The 20,535-nt window shown below is 37.1% G+C and overlaps 1 protein-coding gene across 2 annotated transcripts in view; it reads left to right on the top strand.

Moving 5' to 3' along the window:
* The window catches only part of OXR1 (oxidation resistance 1), a 259,710-nt gene that overhangs the window by 204,694 nt on the left and 34,481 nt on the right, over positions 1-20,535 (top strand). For both annotated transcript variants that reach the window (XM_050915908.1, XM_050915909.1), the window contains 4 exons: positions 7,382-7,566; positions 11,026-11,816; positions 15,781-15,949; positions 19,100-19,262. In XM_050915908.1, the coding sequence (XP_050771865.1) occupies positions 7,382-7,566; positions 11,026-11,816; positions 15,781-15,949; positions 19,100-19,262 (1,308 nt within the window). The remainder of the gene's footprint in view (positions 1-7,381; positions 7,567-11,025; positions 11,817-15,780; positions 15,950-19,099; positions 19,263-20,535) is intronic.

The following is a 20,535-nucleotide window of genomic DNA, read 5'->3' as shown; positions in this document are numbered from 1 at the left end:
CATGTTTTCTGGAGAAAGCTTAAGAGATTCATCTTCTGTTTCCCACTCTGGAAGTGATTTTGAAGCTCATTGTTAACTGTTTTATAGGGCTTCAGATGTGAAGTCTCAGTCATCACTGTGACTGATGCTCATAAACTAAAATCTAGTGAAAGCCTCCTTTTCAGTGTGCTTAATTTCACATATACGAAAGGGCTTGCATTAAGTTAAGACTCTCATTTCGTACTTTTCAAGACTGCTTATTCTGTATGTGTTTGGAGTTGGTTTTAGTCACATGTGTGACTTCCTGGACAAGCACACAGGAATTCTCTGAGATGCAGTGGCTGGAACCTGGAAACATTTGCTCTGTTACAGTATTTGCTCTCTGTTATCTGGTTATGGCTACTGTTAGAGGCAGGGTGTTGGGCACAGTTAGAAACAGGGTGGTGTGAATATGCCACATCCTGGTCAGACAATAAATGAGCGTAACCAGTGTAGCGCAGAGTCACACCTTAAGTCACTGTTTATTGCATGTGTAGGCGTGCCCTTTCTTGCAGCCACACTGTTTGCTTCTTTTGTAGAAAAGTGTGCTGCTCTGGTTTTTCATTCTTTGCACTGTTGGTTGGAGGCAGAAAAAGGTATCTGTTGTGGTTTAGGCCCAGCCGGCAACAAAGCACCACGCAGCTGCTCGCTCGCGCCTCCCCCCCTGCCCCGCAGGATGGGGAGGAGAAAATACAACAAAAAAAAGCTCGTGGGTCAAGACAAGGGCAGGGAGGGATCACTTGCCACTTATGCTCACAGGCAAAAACCAGACTCGACTTGGGGAAACAAAAAAGTAAATCAATTTAACTTTGTTACCAATCAAATCAAGAGTAGGATAATGGGAAATAGAACCGTATCTGAAAAACACACCTTCCCCCCCACCCCTCCCTTCTTCCCAGGCTCAGCTTTGCTCCCAATTCTTCTGCTTCCTTGGGGACAGGGAATGGGGGTTGTGGTCAGTTCATCACACGTTGTTTCTGCTGTTCCTTCCTCCTGGGGGGGGGGGGGGGGGGGGGGGGGGGGGGGGGGGGGGGGGGGCGGATTCCTCACACCCTTCCCCTGCTCCAGGGTGGAGTCCCTCCCACGGGGGTCAGCCCTCCATGACTTTCTCCAACGTGAGTCCTTTCCACGGGCTGCAGTCCTCCACGAACTGCTCCAGCGTGGGCTTTCCCACGGAGTCATGGCCTTCTCCGGGCCTAGCCACCTGCTCTGCCGTGGGGTCCTCCACGGGCTGCAGGGGAATCTCTGCTCCGCCATTGACCTCCATGGGCTGCAGGGGGACGGCCTGCCCTCTCACCACGGGCTGCAGGGGAATCTCTGCTCTGGCGTACCTCCTCCCTCTCCTTCTGCACTGACCTCGGTGTCTGCATGGCTGTTTCTCTCGCATCCAACTCCTCTCTTCGCTGCAGCTCTTCTTTTCAGCGGTCTTTTCCTTTTCTTAAATATGCTATCCCAGAGGCGCTACCACCATTGCTGATGGGCTCGGCCTTGGCTAGAGGTGGGTCCGAGTTGGAGCCAGGGAAGCTTCTAGCAGCTTCTCACAGGAGTCACCCCTGTAGCCCCCTCCCCTGCTACACTAACCCCTGCCACACAAACCTAATACAGTAGCTTAAACAGTCTGCTTGAGTGAAATTTAAACAGATAGAGGAGTTTTGAAATTCTTTGTTCTTTCTCATGCTTGCTAGTTTACTTGCCTTGTTTTGAAAAGTAGTAGGTAAAGGAAAATTATTAATACTAAGGCTTAAAAAACCCCACACCAACCTGGAAATACAGGCACAAAAAGGACAAACACGTTGTTCATGAAGTGAAAAGGAGGACACTGACGAGGCTCAAAACTTCTACAAGAAACAAAGAATAAAACTAATTGTTATCTTTACGTGAATTACTGTTTTTGTTCTACTTTGTGTGTTCAAGAACATAATGGAATTATTTAAAGGTAACTTCTGTTTGAAAACTGCTTATCAGAAGTCCTCTCAAACCTTCTTAAAAGTATGTTTTACTGAACTGCCTAATCTTAATGTTTGGGCTCACCAATGTCATAAAGTTTAGCTCTAATCCTTCCTTTATAATGATTGTTCGAATTTCTGTCTTGGATATTGTACAGGATTTAGAGCTCCCACTTCCTGAGGTTTAAGGAACTTTAATGGAAAGAAGTTAAAACTGATTCAGAATTGAATATCTGCATGCAGGTGCAGTTTAAAAGTGGCTCAGCATTTCTCCTAGAGGCTGTTAAATCTGAACTTCACCTCAATAGAAACTCAGTTCATGTCTTTAGAAACTGTTTTACATACAGGAAACTTGACTTCTACAAGTGATATTTTGGGGAGTTTTGTTCAAGAACCAGAACTTCCTGTACCAGTATCATGTTGAACTACTTAGTAGCTATATGTGGAGTCTGATTTTTACTTCCGTTTTGTTGGCAGTGTTTTTGATACTTTTTTCCTTAACAGCTAGTTAGAAGTATGATCCAAGAGAAACAAGTCACTAGTTATTTGGTGGAGGATGTCTTAAACTGTTTCCCACGGTCCTCTATCAACCATTGAGCTGCATATAGACTTTCTTTTTTTTAATTCTCTCTTATCCAGGACTAGAAAATTAGGAGATTAGAGCAAACACTGCCAGTATACTGGAGTCGTGTAGGAGTTTGTAGTGTGCATGCCATTGCCCCATCTTTTTGCTTATGCTCATGCTCTGATTTGCTGATCTCTCTAGCTACATTATTGGTACAAATAATTTTTTGAAAATTGAATTTGTATAAAACAAAGTCAAAGAGCTGTTTCTAAAATGTTCAACAAATATTTGACTACCATCGAAGGCATCTGTGCTGAAGACACAGCATGACAGAGCGTGACCACAAAGGAGAAGCTGGGCTCCTCTCCTTGTGTTGATATGGGTAGGTGAGGGCATAGGAAGGGCTTTACTTAGTAACTAAGCCCCCATGCTATTCTTTACTCTGAAGAATATATTCACACTGAAAATATTTTCAGCAGCTCAACCAGACCAGAGAGGAAGCTTTGAAACTTTATCCCTGCTCCAAAAGCAAGAAACCAAGAAGATTTTATGGGGAGCAGGCTTTAGGCTACCAGTCTTCTTCAGTGCTTGTAAAATAGCAGGGGAGGTTAGGTTATTGAAAGTAAGTCACTAAAGAACAGTGTACTGTAGGTTTTCTGTGTGTTTGTTTGGTTTTGTTTTGTTTTCTCCCTGGCATCAGTGTTACCCATTTCTGGGTATTTTGTAGAACAACTGTGATATCTGCTGCCATAGTGCATAAATGTATATGAGTAACCAGAAAAGTCGGCTCAGAACCTTAAATGAGTGTGTGGTACTAAAATGCTCAAGAGTTCATTGCTGGCTTACTCTGAGACAATAGTTCTGAAGTACATGTACTGTAGAAGTGCTAACATAGAAGTCTGTCTGATCCATAATGGCAAAACAGCAAGGGAATGAAGTTTCAGATACTCTCCTCTAAAGAGGATATGCCATTTTTATCTTTACTTATGCAAGACTGTGGTGTTAGCTCTCAAAGGCGGGAGCTGCTTCAGTTTCCATCTTTCAGGGAAGACTAGGATTATGCAATGAGCAGTTCTTGACCAGTGCGTGGCTAGATGCATGTATACTCCCACTTACATGTTTTGTTCTGATGTTATCGGTTTTTTTTCCTCACAGAATCCATAGCACTTGGTTTCTGTCCATGCTAGAAACTCTATCTGCTGAGTAACACGTTCCACAGGTTTTAAGGAAGCTTTACTCCTGCAAACAAGTTAGAAGGTGGTAAAGACAGAAGCTATTTGTCTTATAAAAGAGTCACAGAAATTGTTAGAGAAAGTGGCAGAAACACTGGCATGTCTGAAAAAGAATAATTAAAACTTGGGACCAAACAAAATGTTTCTTTATCTGGCTGTTACCTGAGCTTTACCTAGCTACCTAGGTTAACATTCAGTGATCCTTGGTAATAATAATTAAAAAATGACAGATATATTAATGATGTTTAGTGTATTATTAAGAATCTCATTTCTAGCCTGTAAATTTGGGGCAGCAATTCTTCTCTAGGGAAGTACCCTGAAGTGTTCATGTAGTAACTGTGGACCATATCAAATAACTTGTGAGCCAGAAATGTTGCATTGGTCTGCCTCCTGTCATCTTTTAAATAGATAACAATGAAATAGGTCATCTCTTGTTGAGGCGCTATAAAGCCAGTGTTTTCAAGATACCTGTATAATCTTTCAATTGCTTATAGTCATTGCAAGTGAAGTGTTTGGTCAGCTTCTTAGTAAAGTACACATAAAAGCCTGATAGTTCCAAAGGTTTAATTCTCTATTTCTCTATCAGTGTAATAAATTTTAAATGGAATTACACTTTCAGATTGATTTTTATGCTGGGTATTTACCTATTGGTGTTGAGGGTTTCTTCTAAGACCAAAGTAAGCAGCTTTTAGGTTTCTAGCTGTGTCTTTGGTTGAAGCTGCAGAGGCAGGCTTTAGAATCTTGCATACGTGTCAAGGACAACTGCCTGATGTACAGGTTTGCAGTTTTTCTGCCATCAGACAGGTCATTGTCAGACTATTCTAGGAAGCTTCCATTTACAACAGAAAGTCTCTTAAACTTGTTTTCCATATGTAGTCATAATGTCTTGCGCACTTCTCTGGCTGAACATTTGCCTGCAGAAGGATTATATCTACTGTTCCTCAGTGTGAGTCCAAAGAAATTGTATAGTACCTTGTGGTGTTTAAATGCATTCAGATTTCCCCTGGAAACAGACTTTTGTCCTGGATATGATGACATTTCTTTAAGATATTGACAAGCCTGGCCTGTGGGGTTTGGGAGGGGTAAGTTGGTATTTTCTGAACTGCTAAAATTGAGGCTGAAGCAAGATAACTGAAATGAGGAGAAGATATGCAACTGGTTCTTCATAAGCATTATTCTAATGTTGTGACACTCTAATGTTCAGATAAGCGATGTAAAATTGACTTATGAAACTTTTAGCTTATTTTGCAATAAAATATTCTTTAATCAATTTTTGACCTGGACTGCCAGCTGAAGCAGTCTTTTAACTTGCGTTTGAGAGCACAGATAAAGGATTGGATTTTGCATTTGTTTAATAAAACCAGGGACCTTGTTGACGTGGGTGATATGTCAGTTATGACAGCTCACCCCTTGACAGTAAAACGTCATCTCCTTTTATTGCCTCAAGCTTTAGCGCTTCCTGTGTACTGAATTTATCAAGGAAGGTTCATGAAATAGTGAACAACTGAAGACAAAATCTTAGTCTGGAAATGAAGAATTCTCCAATGAACTTGTACTGATTGCTTCTACTGAGTAATACATAATTGTAGAAGTTGGTGTTTAACATTTAAATCCTTCAGCTAGAGCAGTCATACAATCTTGCCTCTTTTTTTTTTTTCTCTCCAGCCTGAGCAGTCATACAATCTTGCCTCTTTTTTTTCTCTCCAGCCTGACTGTTCTGAAGACCCGCATGCAACATGTAGGCAGTGAAAGAATAGAATAGAATATTTCAGTTGGAAGGGACCTACAACAATCATCTGCTCCAACTGCCATCAAGGCTATGGCCTTGACTTTTCTGGGTCAGATCTGGAGAATATTAATAAAATTCCACTTTCATGTGTGGTCATTAATGAAAGAGCTCAGATTTAGAAATGATGCTGCTTTTTTGCATTATGTACTGAATTTACGGAACTAGTATTTGTTTCAAGAGAAGCAATTGTTCTTCTGAGTAGACTCATTGACTTTTGCAGTAATGTTAACTTTTATTTGCTAGACTACAGTGGATATAATCAAATGTAGACTGCTGTTGACAGTCATCCTCTTGGAGTTCCTTTTTGCACCTTGAAAGTCTATTTCCACAATACAGTGCTGGGAAAGAAATGCCAATGACAGTTTTGTTTCAGTGTCTTAAACGCCTTGGAATTAGCAAAGATATTCTGCTGACTTTAAAGTCTTTAGCATATGCTTTGTACTCTAAAAGGCACGTATAAAACCTGACTAGGCACTGAATGACTAAGAGGACTTAAGTACAGATGCTTGAGCTGCTTTTGAGACTGTTTTCATTTTTCCATAATTGTGATACCATTGGTCATTGCTGTAGACTTTAATACTATTTTTGGTTTGTTTTTTCTAACTTGCAATTTTTGGCTCACTATAGCATCTTTTGTTTTTCTGCTGTGAAGGTCATGAACCATCACAGTGCTGGGAACAAATTTCTGGAATTGGGAAGGATTGTAGTTGTATTTCATGCTGTGCTGATAAGTCTTCTTAAAACTGAAACCAAACAATCCCCCTCAATACACAATGTTTGTAACCACTATGAACATTTTATCAGTGAGCTGGATGTTTATTCAATTCCTGATAAGCTTCAGCAGCACATGAAGCAACTCTTTTGTGATTCTTGCGTAAAAGTTTTGAATGTCTTTCTAAATTTGTAAAGTCCTTAGGATTCAAGATCTGTAACTGAAGGATCACTATCATCCTGCTGAAAGGTAGACTTCCTCCAGTTCATAGTTTTAGCTTAACCTCTACCATTCTAACAGTTTAATGAATTTCTTTAGCGGGCAACAGGTGTTGGTGTTTGCATGTGTTTCTAATGCTTAAAAAAAAGTTCAATGTATTGTAAATTAGCTTGGTACCTGTAGTGTGTAAGAACCCTACAGCTCATAGTATAAGTATCAACTTTCTTTAATTTTTTTCATACCAGAAGTTTAAAATCTACTTGTATTCATGTACTGTAGCAGTATCATTGTGATTAAATCCATCCAAAGCTGCATCTTTAAAAATCTTTAGTATTTTTAATCTAGTTTCATCCTATAAATGTATTTGTCCAATCAGTCAACAGGTCCATTAAGTTAGAATGACTTGTAGCGGACACTACTGTTGCTTTTCTGTAAAGAAGATAAATGACAGTTTTTGAAGATCTTTTTTTGTTCTTTAATTAAATAGTAGAAAGAGAAAAGTTAAGAGTCAGGTTTTAGACAATGCTTGAAGTTTCTTGCAAAACTAGCAATAAGCCATGTGGTTATCTGGGAAGGATGTATCTTTACCTCAGAGGAGATGCCTAGCATATCCTTTAGGATGTAAGGGTTTCTCTTTTTTTACTCAACCCAGCTATTAAGTAGTTGTGAGGAACAAAACTGTTTTCTTTTAGGAAAGTAGGTGGCATTAATTTGCTTCCCCAGAAAAATGGTTATGTTTCTAGATGACTGCAAAACACAAGAAACTGTATGATGTTGCTTAAATATAAACATAAAGATGCTTTAAAAACAAGTTAGAAAACACCTTTTTCCTACAAGAAATGGAGAATAAGCTGAAATATGAAGGAGAAAATTTACCACTTCTTTTCCCTCTCATTTTAGGGTACGGTCAATGGTGTGCTGCTAGTGACGCCAAATAACATAATGTTTGATCCTCATAAAATGGATCCTCTGGTCCAAGAGAACGGCTGTGAAGAGTATGGCATCATGTGTCCAATGGAAGAAGTGATGTCAGCTGCTCTGTATAAGGAAATTGTGGACAGCAAAATTAAGGATTCATTAACCATGTAAGATAGAATAGTATTTATAAAGCTTTGAGTAAATATGAACTGTAGCCATATTGCTGACCATAGAAAACCAGCAAAACCACATTTTCTTCTGTTGTTTTCCTTTTTAAGAAGAACATCAAGGATTGGCTTGGATAAGACCCTTCAGAAAACTTGCTTTACCTTAAGTTCTCACATTCTATGTACTACATAAAATAAATCCTCTTCTATATACATGGATTCTAATTTCCTCCAATAGTGTCTTTTAAAAATCAGTGTATAGCAAGAGGTACCACACCTCTTCCTCTGCCCCTTCCCCACTATGGAAACAGTAACAGATGTGTTTGATTCTTCGGTAATTTAAAAACTGATGTACAGAATAGAAAAGTCCAACTTAAACAGCGTTAGGTGCAAATCTTTATTGTTCACCATTTTCCACTTGCTTCTCAGAGTCTTGTTGCTCTGATAAATGGTTGTAAGACTAGTTTTCTGAGACTTGTGTATATTTTTATGGCATTAGGAGTACATTTTCTCCCTTTTTGGTTAAGGGAGGAACTGCATATTTGCCTTTTGGTGTAGCCTTGTTTGGGTTGAACAGAGTGGATTTGGATTAGTGAGCTTTAATCACTGGTGTTCAGCGTGGTAGGCATTTAAAACACACTTTAAACAGCATTATGAAAAATCTTTGTTTCGTTCTGTCTGTTGCCTAATTTTTATACTGTCCTCAGAAATAGGATAAATTCTAACATTAAAGACAAAAAGGATTTAAAAAAAAATAAAAAAAATCATGCCACCTTTACCTATCACATCCCATAAAGCACAAACATTTGCAGACTACCTTGACTATCTAATTGCAAGGAAGTGGACTCCTTTAACCAAGGTAGAGTTCTCTATATGTATGAGAGAGTAAAGCTGTTTGCCTGATGTGTAACTTACCAAAAAAAAAAAAAAAACCACCAACACAGAAAACCCCCCCACCATTTTAAGGTGTAAAGATACTCAGTAACTCTGAAAAATGCCATTTTACAGTTCTTACAGGTAATATGCTAAGCACATACTTCTTGATAATCTTAAATATCTGGACACCCAGAAGAAATAACTTGTCTCGTACCATTTTTAAGCTCAGTTTCAGCAGAGACATGGTGGTAGACTAGTATCTTGGCATGGTCTTGTTTGCTGCCAGAAGTCATGTCTTTCTTGAAAGAGCAACTAATGTATATATTACTATAGTAGTACTTTTGGGGTTTTTGATGTAGAATGATGATGCCTTCAGCATGATAGCTTTCTGGAAGTTTATTGTCCAGATTGAGTTTTGAAAGTTGCTCGTAGTTCCTACTTCAGTTGTTGTATAGTGCAAGTAATGAGATTATGAAAATTAGATGACTCTTTTTAATCTACCCGTTTGACTCATATTGCGGTTGCAAAACAAAGTCTTTTTCCTAGCATGTTGAGTTTCTTAATGACTCAATGTTGACTTACAAATTTACCTTCCATGCCCTGTTGATTTTTGTGCTCTTGTAGCACGTGCATTTTCTGTTTTGTTTATAATATAAATGCATATGGAATGAAAACGTGTCTAATAATAAAAGGTCACACTGTGTGTTCAGAGCCCTGTATGTCCAACTTGATTTATCTTTCTTGTCAACTTCATAAACCGTTACGTGGAACACTAACTTCTAGCGTTTTCTTCAGTCCCAGCACTTTTGTGCCTTAACCTCATCAAAATTTGAGGCATGTTTGTAAATTTTGGGGAGAATAAAATTCAAACTTCTGAAGTCTGTAACCAGAACTCCCAACAGCTACATCTGACAATACCTGTGTGTCTTGAGGTATTTGAGACTTAAATCATGTTTTCCCACCATTTGTTTTTTTCTAATATTCCACTGTTATAATTAACGCTCTTCCTTTCCCAATTCTGCCAACTGTTGAACCTGTTTAAACTTGGAAAAACAATCTGAATACTGAAAATAAGATTATTGATATAATGGAAACTGATCACAAAGCTAATAGATTCTTTGATTCTTAAAACTGCAATTTCATGTTGTATGGCTTCTATATATATGCCACAGTCTGTGCTGAAACTGGAAAAAATATATCTGAAAACATACAGATTTTTTACAGATTTCATGAACCTTAGGTTGTACTTGTCCAAAAGCACCTATTACCAGCATAATTCTGACAAATTAAGGAAATGGCCCAGTCTAATAGGTGAAAAATCCTAAACTCTAATCCACATGCTTTGTAAGCAAAATTGCTACACCAGCACAAGCTTAATATCAGCTTCATGTTAACACTTGGATAAGAGAGTGCATATGCTTTGCAAACATCCTGAATTTTAGGGATGTCTCGGTCATGTCAGTAATATGACCTAACTGAATAAGAAGTTGTGTAGAAATGTGGAGTGGATTTATCCTTCAAGATGGGAGATTAAGGTATGAGCTTCTTAAAAGCATTTGATACTAGGTAATGGAAGATGTAATGGGGTTGTGGTAGCAAGGGAGTTGGCATTGAGAACTGTAGTCAAAAGTATGTTTAAACATGAGAAATTTTTTATGAAGGTTGTGTACTGCTAAGGTTTTTTTTGACAACACTGAAAAAGCTTGAGTCATGTAGATATAGTTGAGCATGTTCACAGTCCCCTTGTAGTCCTCCTCTTCTAAAACTCAGAATTTCTGGTTAGCTTATTTTGAAAGGCAGGTTTGAATAACATTATTTCCTTTGGGGAAGATAAGTTCTTTTATGCTTGCTTTTTTTTCTTAGACTATTTATGAACATTTGATGTCTGCTCTTTAAGTTGTTCAGTTGTACCAATTAGTTTGGAATTTATTTTGCCTAACTTTGAGGAAAAGTTAGGTACTTGACTGGTGAAGACACTAATCACTGTTAGATATTTTCGCATGGGCAGAATGATAAGATCTACCTTGATGGTTCCTGTTGTTCTGCATGGACTGGCTTAGATAGTTAAGGTTAGACCAGATGATTTCTGCCATTCATTTCTTACCAGTGAGCTAGGGGTCAACTTCATAATAGAGTGGGATAGGTCTATACAATTGTACTGGCCTCTTTGGTAGACAAAGCTTAGAAGATTTTGGAGGATTTCTACCTTTAGAGATTATGGCTGCGTATAGCTTTTTGTTTGAGATGCTTAAAGTGTAAAAATAAAATAAAAACCAGGGGAAAACCAACAATCTTGTTGGTTTCATAGGAGAGCTGCTACTTGTAAAAGTAATGTCCTGAAGTTGGGAAGTCCTATCTATGTCATGCTGGCAAAAGGCCTGCCATAAGCTTACTGTTACAAGAACATATTTTATGCTTGTTTCTTATTACTAGTCCTCTGGATTAAGTTTTTTAGTTTGCCCCTTTTTTTTTTTTTTTTTAAAAAGCACCCTTAAATTTTTTCAGCATTAAACAAAACTTAGTAAAGAGAAGAGCTTGACGGAAAAGGCACCTGCTATAATAACATTCTTATTTGCTCAACAGAGATGTAGAACAGCTGTCTGTAAGGGAACTTTGCCATTCTAAGAAAGCTGCAAAGAGCAATACAGATGAAATGGATTCCAGGGTTCGGGATACAGGCAATGACAGTGCTAGTACTGCCCCAAGGAGCACAGAGGAGTCTCTTTCAGAAGATGTCTTCACAGAATCAGAACTCTCTCCAATACGTGAGGAACTTGTTTCCTCTGATGAGCTTCGACAAGACAAATCTTCTGGAGCATCATCAGAATCTGTCCAAACAATAAACCAGACTAGTGCTGAATGTTTAACAATTGTTTCAGACTCAAGTGAAGCTGCCAGTGACTTAAAACCCAGTGCTGAAATGGTTGTAAATGTTAAACAGTTTGGTACCCATAGCTTAGGTTCAGAAAGTGCTGAAATGTCTGTAAAGGGGGGACAAGAACCTAGTGAAAATACTGCAGATGTCCTCCAGCAGTATTTGCAAGGATCACACGGTAGTGAAGAGCATGACAAAGGGGCAGAAGTAGGCAACAATCAAGATTCCTCACTAGGAAAAGAACCAGGAGAGAGTAAGATGGGAGAGGAATGTCCATGTTGTGAAGATACCACAGAATCTCAAAAGAAAGAGACAGCTAGCAAAGGAAAAGCAGTGAGAGAGCGAGCACGAGACTCTGAGACGGAAGTTGAGGAACTCCGCAAACTCTGGAAGACACACACTATGCAACAAACCAAACAACAAAGAGAAAACATGCAACAGGATTCACCAAAAAAAATTAGTCAGAGAACTGTGACTGCGGGAGATGGGCAATTAGAAGGTGAGTCACTATTTATGTGTTAGCCTTCATATTTACAATGTGTCTCCCTCCAGCTCATCAGAATTTTCGTTGTTTTTCATTCTGTAGAACACATCTCCCCACATATGGCTTATATTTCTCATTGGCTTGAAGATATACCTAAGTTATACCTTATATAAACCAGTAGGGAAAATATTGCTCGGGAAACTGAAAACGTGGGTACTTTTGTTACTGTCTTTTTTTTGTCACTGAAATTATATTTATGATCATATTAAAACACAGTATCTTTGTAGGGGAGATTTAAAAGAGCTTGTAAAATTAGATTCATGATGCATTGGTCACTGTAGAGCTCAAAATTAAAAATGTTCCTTAGCAGTCAACTAGCTGTCACTTAAATTTTGATCCCAGTGTTTATGTGTATGAATGAATTTCAGGAAATTAATTTTGTCTTATTTATAGCATGTCTACATTGTGGCTAAGGATTATGATATGAACAAACGACACTGAAGGCTTAACACTGTTCGATACTTTCAGAACTTTGTTTCACTTGCATCTTATCATACTTTCATGCTGACTAGAATAAGGTTGAGCATACAAAAAGCATATCTCAGGATAAATAAGAGCTAGATGGTAAGAAACTGATGCTATGAATATGGGGAACAGCTAGGCTTATTTCTTGAATACCTTAACTTTCAACTAATAATCCTAGGGCCTGATCTTTGCAGAGGAGTAATCTTAAAAGTCTATTGAAGTTACTCAATTCATATAAAAAAAAGTCTTTAAGTCTTTTTAAGTAACTTAAACATGTTTCTGTATGTATTTGATTTTGCTTTTTAAAAAATTCATAAGTCACTTTCTGATGCCTTATCTTACTAATGGAGATAAACTAGTTGTTTTAATTGTGCGGTATTTTGGGGGCTAGAAAGAAAACATATCTATATTGCCTGTTACAAACTAATAGATTATATGTGAAGTGCATTTGAAGGTCAAATTGTTTATGTTAATCATTAAAAGTTGAGATTGTATTGAACAGAGAAAGGTATAGTCTTTGGTTGACAGAAACTCATCTTACACTTCAGAATCTGATATGATAGTTTGGGGGATTTTTTTTTTTCCTCCTTCTGTTAAGGAAGTAACTGAATTTTGAAACTTGAAGCAGATTAATAGTTGCATCATTCTGTGATAAGTTTGGCCTTCATGCCTTAAAAATTAGAGGAAATCCTCTGGCAAAAATGTCAGCTAGCAGTAGTTGCTGGTTGTGACTTCTAAAAAAATGCAAGCACAAGTGTTCTTTGCCACAATTGCTGCTTTTCTTACAATTAAACATTATTTGTAATTGAGTTGTATTAGATGCTTTAGTTCTGTTGGTTTTCTAAAAGATTGTATCATTGAGTGACACTGCAGGTTTTTCATCTGTACAGTCACAGAGTATATACATATATAATCAAAACAATGTCTGCATACAGTCAGAGGGGTGCTGGCTAGAAACCTTCTGCACATGGCGTTACAGCCTCACTGAAGGTTGTGGGAGTAAAATAGAAAGAAAAATCATTGGGGGGAAAAAAAAGAAAAAGAAGCACAGGTTACTTCTTAGAGATTTGTGCCAATGACTTCAGTCCAACTTCAGTTGGAATTATTGTATATTTCTTATTCTTGCATGTTGTATTAGCAGAATGCAAATAAAACAGTAAACTATGAATTACTCTTTCTCAATCTAAATAGATTTGGTGAAGCTTCTACTGGCTTTGTCTACAGGCAAGTTTTAAACAGAGCCAAGGTAAAAGCATAGATCTATTGCTTAACTCTTGAAGGTCACCAAAGACTAAGTATGTCAGGTCTATTAACAGTAGGTCACTAAAAACCACTAGATCACTAAAAAATTGAAACACTGTAAACGCTATCTAATATCCTGTCTATTGGACTAAAACTCTGAAGTAGTCATACTATGAGTTTTGTATCATTAAGTTACCTAGATAGGTCTTTTTATCTCCTGTATATAGCAAGGAGTTGGTAGAATTTCTTCTCTTTTGTGGGAGTTTCGAGCATCTAGGTTTTTGGGAACTACCATTTGTTGATCTTCACAGAGGTCAAATGTTTCTGAGTTTGGAATTAATGATCTATTTGTTCTGAATGTTGAACAGGTGATGCAATACAAGTTGGTAACTATGAGTAGTCTAGGATAGCTAAAAAGGCCTCCCTTGGATTTTTTTTTTTAACCCAGGTCTTATATTCTCTTTACAGACACATTAACTACTGGACTGAAATAAAAGCTAGATGTAGTTGATACTTTGGAGAAATTATGCTGGTCTATAGCTTTATGTGTGTATAAACAAGCTGAAATCTCATTAAAGATAACATGTCTGTTTGCTGCTTAGTTAGCCCAATATTGGCCAAGACTGAAAGGGGGGAAAAAAAGCATGACACACAATAGCCATTACTAAAATCTTTTTTTCTGATGAATTCTATGTCAAATATACAAAAATGTACTGGAGAACACACCAAATAAAAGAGCATCTTAAATAGTCCTTTTGAGATTTGGGGACAGGGCTAAATTTGTTTTCATTCTCTGCTAGCTGGAACTAAATCTTACTCATTTTTCTTTTTTAAGGTATGGTAAAAATCCCACTTCTCTGAGCTGTATGTCAGAGTTGTTCTAAACTGCTGCATCTGAAGGACCAAAATCCCAAATACCAGATCATTTTAAGAATGCTTCTCTAACACTGCCACGAAATTCATGTGCCAATCCTATGAAACAGTTTTTATTTTGGGTTCTTTCTGGTTTGGGGTTTTTTTTAATCTGACAATGTACCTTTGAGCTTATGGATTTATAAAATACTTCCAAATCATGCATGTTATGACTATTCTACCATACTGTATACTGCAGGTATAGTTCTAAAATATTGTAACTGAAAATTAGAAGGCACACATTTAAATATTTACTGAAAAAAAAAAAACAACAATTCTTTTGTGGAACAATGCTATTCTAAACTTTATGGTGAAAATCTGATTAAGAAAACATACAGTAGAGATGTTTATAGATCAAGAAGGTGAAGTTTTCTGTGCTCAGTATGTCTGTAGTCTGCATAGACACTGAAGGAGAACTTCAGCTGTAATGAAAAGATGAGTGTCCTAGAAAATTGGAATGTATCTGTATGTACTTGTAACACCAGAGGTAGGCTAAATCTTTTGTTGTCACAGCTGATCATAAGAACTCTTAAGTTTACATTATCCTTCCTTGCTTTAAAAAGTCTCTTGTGGCTAGAGCTCATGTTCTGGGATTTGGGCAATTAATCTAGCAAAGAAACAATTTTGAGAAGGCTTCTTCCTTCCCCTTGTGCTGACTTGGCAATCCAGACCTTGAGGGTAATCATGTAGTTCAATTAGTTCAATTTAATATACTACTGGAGGGAAAAATCCCATATCGCAACATCCAGTATACTTCATCCTGAAGTGGGGTTCATACCTTTGAAGTATTTGATATAGCTAACAAATTAAAATTCATCTTAGTCCTCTATTAGTAGTGCCAGAACTTTTCTCTTTTTAAATTAAAAGTAACTAATGAACAGCTTTGATATATGTGAATCGGGCCTAAGTACTTATTTAATGCTGTATCTTTTGCATGTATATGGAATATCTTTTTAACAGTGGGAGGGATGTCTGATTCAATGTTGAGGGATATGCATTGAGAATACCTTCTGAAATACTTTCAAGCATGGATTAAAGACTGTCATAGTGTGATCTGAGGTTGGAAGCAGAAATGAATGTTAGAATTATTCAAATGTGTTGCACTCTGAGGTTAATTCTGCTGATGCAATTTACATAACAAAAAAAGGACAGGTAATTATGACTACCTATGTTACCTCATCTCCTATTACTTATGTATATATACGTCCTATATACCTGTATTGCCTAATATAAAATTGGCTAATAATTTTGTTGAGCTCTTCTGTACATTGTGGATAGCTTACTTTTTCTTTACTAATAGGTTCTTCTCTTACAAAAGAAAAAAGACGACATCGATCTCACAAGTTTCTGTGTCTCAGGGTTGGAAAACCCATGAGAAAAACATTTGTTTCGCAAGCAAGTGCATCAATGCAACAGTATGCACAGAGGGATAAGAAACATGAGTACTGGTTTGCTGTTCCACAAGAAAGGTAAGGAGGTAGACTGTAAAAAATCAACACTTTCCAATAGGTCTCTGAGCTGTATTTTTTTTCTGCACCATGCAAAATTTTTCACTGACTGTGTCTGTGAAGCAACTGAGGATATTGATGATTGGCTTGTACTTAGCACTGGAATACCTTATTACCATACTGAAGTTTTACTAATTTGCTTGAGTTACTTGCAGGTTCAGCCAGTAGTTTCTCATGGTATTATTTAGGCTTGTGTTTGTAGCAAGGGAATAATGAAAGAAAGATTCAAGTAAGTGGTGTCTGGTGAAGGAAGTGAGTTCTGCAACAAAGTTTTTATTGTCATTATCTGTGCTTCCCATTATTTGGAAAATTTCTAAAAATTCTCTCTACTTCTTAAAGCTCTGAGTTCAGAAGAGCTAGCTGGGCTTCATTTGTCTTATCTTTGTATATGGAACATAAAACTTTTCCAGGAAGCAACTTAAACATATCTACTGGAAAAATATCTAAATTTGTTGCAGTGATTCAAAGACATGAGGTGTTCATGCTCACTCACTGGTAAACCCCACTCTTGGATTCTTAAATGATATTTACTGCTAGGAAACTGTGACTTATTTTCAAGTTGAATGTGATTTTTGGGGGTATTGGAGATTATTATATCCTTGTCAGAAGAGGGGGGTGTAAAAAAAAAAAAAAAAAAAGAAACAACAACAAAAAACTATCAGCTATCATCTTGTATAAATACCTACACACAATGATCAAGTCACTTTTCCATCTTTTCTTTTGAGCTGAATGGCATAGAATGTCCAGTTGGGGCACTGCAGTTGAGGACAGATATGGATCAATTGGAGACAGTCCAGAGGAAAGCAGCAAGACTAATTAATGCCTAGAAAGTGTAACATATAAAGAAAATTAGAAGTAAGTGGGGTTCTTTAATCTAAAGGAGAAAAGGTGGATTACAAACATAAAATCATTTCATACTTAAAAAGCTGCAACAAGGCAGGTAGTATTTTTTTTTTTTTGTGTCCACTGTGAATGGAGATGTGTAATGGGCTGAAATTACATCAAGATATTTGAGTTTTCCAACAGGGAGAATTGAGTCTATGCTAGCACATCACTAACCTGCTTTTAAACATCACCCCTGCGACGCCTAAGTGGTGGAGATTACGCAATTTCTTGAGACAAATGTCTGTCACGCTGATTCCGGTATGGCTAATCCTGTCTGGGCCAGGTGACCTCTTGTGGTTACATTCAACTCAAATTTTCTTGTTCTATTTGTATCATATTCCATTTGAAAACAGATAAATGTTTCATATAGGACAATGATGTCTAGGTCAGCTGATTAAAATTATTACTGTCTCTTTGGTTCATTTTCTAATGTATCAGAGCAAGTATTTATCTTCAGCATAAAGCAGAATTTATCACCTATTTCAGAATAAATAGTTCTTAAGTTCTTAGTTTACACTCTGTATCTGATCTGCTTGGAAATTGCTCCACCTATGAAGGGTTTCTCTCTCTAACTGCATGGGGAATTAGTAATGTATTCTTTATCTATCCAATGTGTCCTGTGTTTTTGTACACAAAAAGTCACATGTGGTGGTAGTGGGGGGTTTGTTTTCTTAATTCAGTGTTAACCTTGCTGAGTGCTACTCTGTATTGGTCAAAATACTTAGCGTCAACCCAGTTGTCTTTGTCACTTAGTGGTAAGAAAGAGAAAAAAGTAGATATCTGACAAACCTGCATTATTTCAGTGTTCTTAATCTCAAATGAGCCAGTCTGGGAAGGAGTGTCTTGGAGTTCTTTAAACATCAAGTTTTATTTACTTTAACTGCTATGATTATACACAATTTCAAGTTCTTGAAGGTAAAATCAGGATTTTTTTTTTTAATTTTCATACTTGTAAGACTTAAAATTGATACCACGTTCCATGCATGAGGAGTCTGCAGCTTCTTGTTCTGACTTGTCATAGAATTTATCTAGCCTTATGCATCTGAAATGTTTTGTTCTTTCTTACTGTCAGGGAAAGATTTGTCTTTTTTTTTGCCTTTCATCAATGTTATCCAGGAACCTTAGTTTTAGCAAGGGTGACTTTGAATAACTGGCCCTGTTCAGAGACTATTATTACGTACCTGTGTGCTGCATCTTTTTAGACATAGACACACATGAAAATTATAGCTGCAGTTTTGAGAGACTTTGCTGCTCTGTATTTCTTGCTGTTCTTCCAGTATTCAGTTTTGCAGGGTTTTAGTAAGGGGGGGCGGGGAATCCAGATATTGTTCTTCATGCTAATCCAGTATGCGGATTCACTGTAGCAAATATCTCTGAAGAGGGACATAAGGAATATTCAAACTCCTTGTTAACCAGAGCCATAAAGCTCTAGCTCTGAAGCTGTCTCTTCCATGATGAAGAGGTACTAGTGGATTCATTGCATGTCCTTTTTCTAAATGCTCCACCTGTGCACCTACAGGAAATGCTTAAACAGTATAGACTGACGTCTGTTAGGGTTGTAAATAACTTTCTTCTGGGAACTTGGGCATTTTGTTTTTCCAAACGGGAGAACTATGCCATTTGTGGCAGATAACTTACAAGGAAGTAACTTTGAATCTTGTTACTTACTGCAGTACTACAGTTAGAGTAGTCTGTAGGTTTTGATCTAGCTATATATATGCACACTTTCAGTCTTACTTCTTCATATCTGTAGTAATTCTCACAGTCTGTATAGTTTTGGTTACATGTCTTGGGAGTGTTCAGCTCTTCTTCAGCGGTGGGGAAAACAGACATGCAGACACTTTCAAATTACATAAAAACATAAACAAAATTGGAAATCTTTTTAAATAAAATAACTTCCAAAATAAAACACTAAGATTTTTTATTTCAATTGTTAACAGAGGTTTCCAATGGGACAGAAGTGGTTGAAGGACTGTACTTATATGAAAACACAGCTAGTCAATTGCCAACTTGTTTCCTGTTTTTCCTCCAGTGTCAGTTTTATATAATTAAAAAGAAAAAAAATACTAACTAGCTTTTTTCAAATGTGTCTCTAATATCTAGTAAAACATGAAATAGTAAGTATTTTCATTTCAACCCTAAATACTTCATAATTATTAGACATGACCCGAAAGATCACAGACTTACCTTATTTTTCTTTTCTGTATCATTACTTGACTTCTCTAGGACAGATCACTTGTATGTCTTCTTTATCCAGTGGAGTCCAGAGATATATGCAGAAGATACTGGGGAGTCTCTTCGGGAACCTGGATTTATAGTGATAAAACAGAAGGAAGAGCCTGCAAATAGTGAAGAATCTACTACTGAAGATGCTGCTAAAGAGTGGGAGGTAAGGAAGAACAGTGTCAAAGATTTTTTTTTTTTAAATACTTTCATAGGAATATAGTTAAAATAGTGTTAAATATGTTCCAATAAGAAAAACAAAGCAATGTGCTTTATTAGTCTGCTTACTATGATCATAACTGTTTAATTTATGCCATCCTAATGCTTTGCTCTAACATCAGTTCGGGGCAACATCTCACAATTACAAGTCATTTTTGTATGGAGCAAATTGTAACTTAAAACTCAGAGTTGAAAGGAATGCAAGTAGAGGAAAGAAGTTGCAATTTCAGTGAGGCAGACTTAGTTTTCAGTCAAACTGACAGTTTTCTGATATTTATTATTCCTGAATCTAGCATGTTGAATACTTATTGGTAAGTCTCAAAACTTGGATGAGACAACAAAAAAGGATAATTAATCTATTAATGACATGTTTTTTCCAATAATCCAGTAATTAACTTCTCAGTTATAACTTCTTCATACATTAAGGTGCTGTTGCATGGGTTTTAGTAATATACTGTAACTGGAACTATCTATTTTTTTTATAACAAACACATTTCTCCCATGTGAATCTGTGTCCACTGTGTTTCTATGGACACATCTTTACATGTCTACATGGTTTTGTTTTGTAGTGTACATACAGTTAAAGCCCTTGTAGTCTTGTGCATTCAAGTGTTAGTCAAAAGTTTGATGATTCTTGTCATATATATTGTGGAAGTATCCCATCAGTACTGTTTAACTTGAGTCTCAGGACAGCAATTGCAATCTCTGATTGTAAGACTGATTTCCCCCCCCCCCCGCCTTCCTTCTCCCTTGCCCTGCCCCGCAATGGCGCATGTTGAAATTAAGGAAGTCTATACTTTTGTTTTACGTAGACTGTAAAAGAATTTTTTTTAAAACTGCAATAGTCTAACCGTGGGTAATAGTTTTCTTCTTAGCTCCAAAACTTAGAATCATAGTAGAACTCTGACTTCAGACTTCTCACTTAGCTGAAGTATTAGGCTGTGGTTACAAAACACTATCTCTGCAGCTCAGTGATTTTGCATGGAGCATGTTTGCTTTGAGACATTGAAATTAGTATCATAGAAGCAGGTCTTTTGAATCTTCATATTTTCAGCATATATATTGCTGGAGTATTTTTACTAGCAGTGTATTTTGGTGTTGACTCTTGCTCAAAGCCTTTATAAGTATTTGATGTTTTAAAACTTGGCCTTTAGGAACATGGAGATCAGTGGCAAGTGATCAATATTATGGTTTAAGGTACAGTACGTCTCTCTTAACAT

Source organism: Gymnogyps californianus, chromosome 2 (genome assembly GCF_018139145.2).
Source record: "Gymnogyps californianus isolate 813 chromosome 2, ASM1813914v2, whole genome shotgun sequence".
Taxonomy (NCBI): Eukaryota; Metazoa; Chordata; class Aves; order Accipitriformes; family Cathartidae; genus Gymnogyps; species Gymnogyps californianus.
Note: the sequence above shows the minus strand (reverse complement) of the source record. Positions and strands in the feature narration are given on the sequence as shown.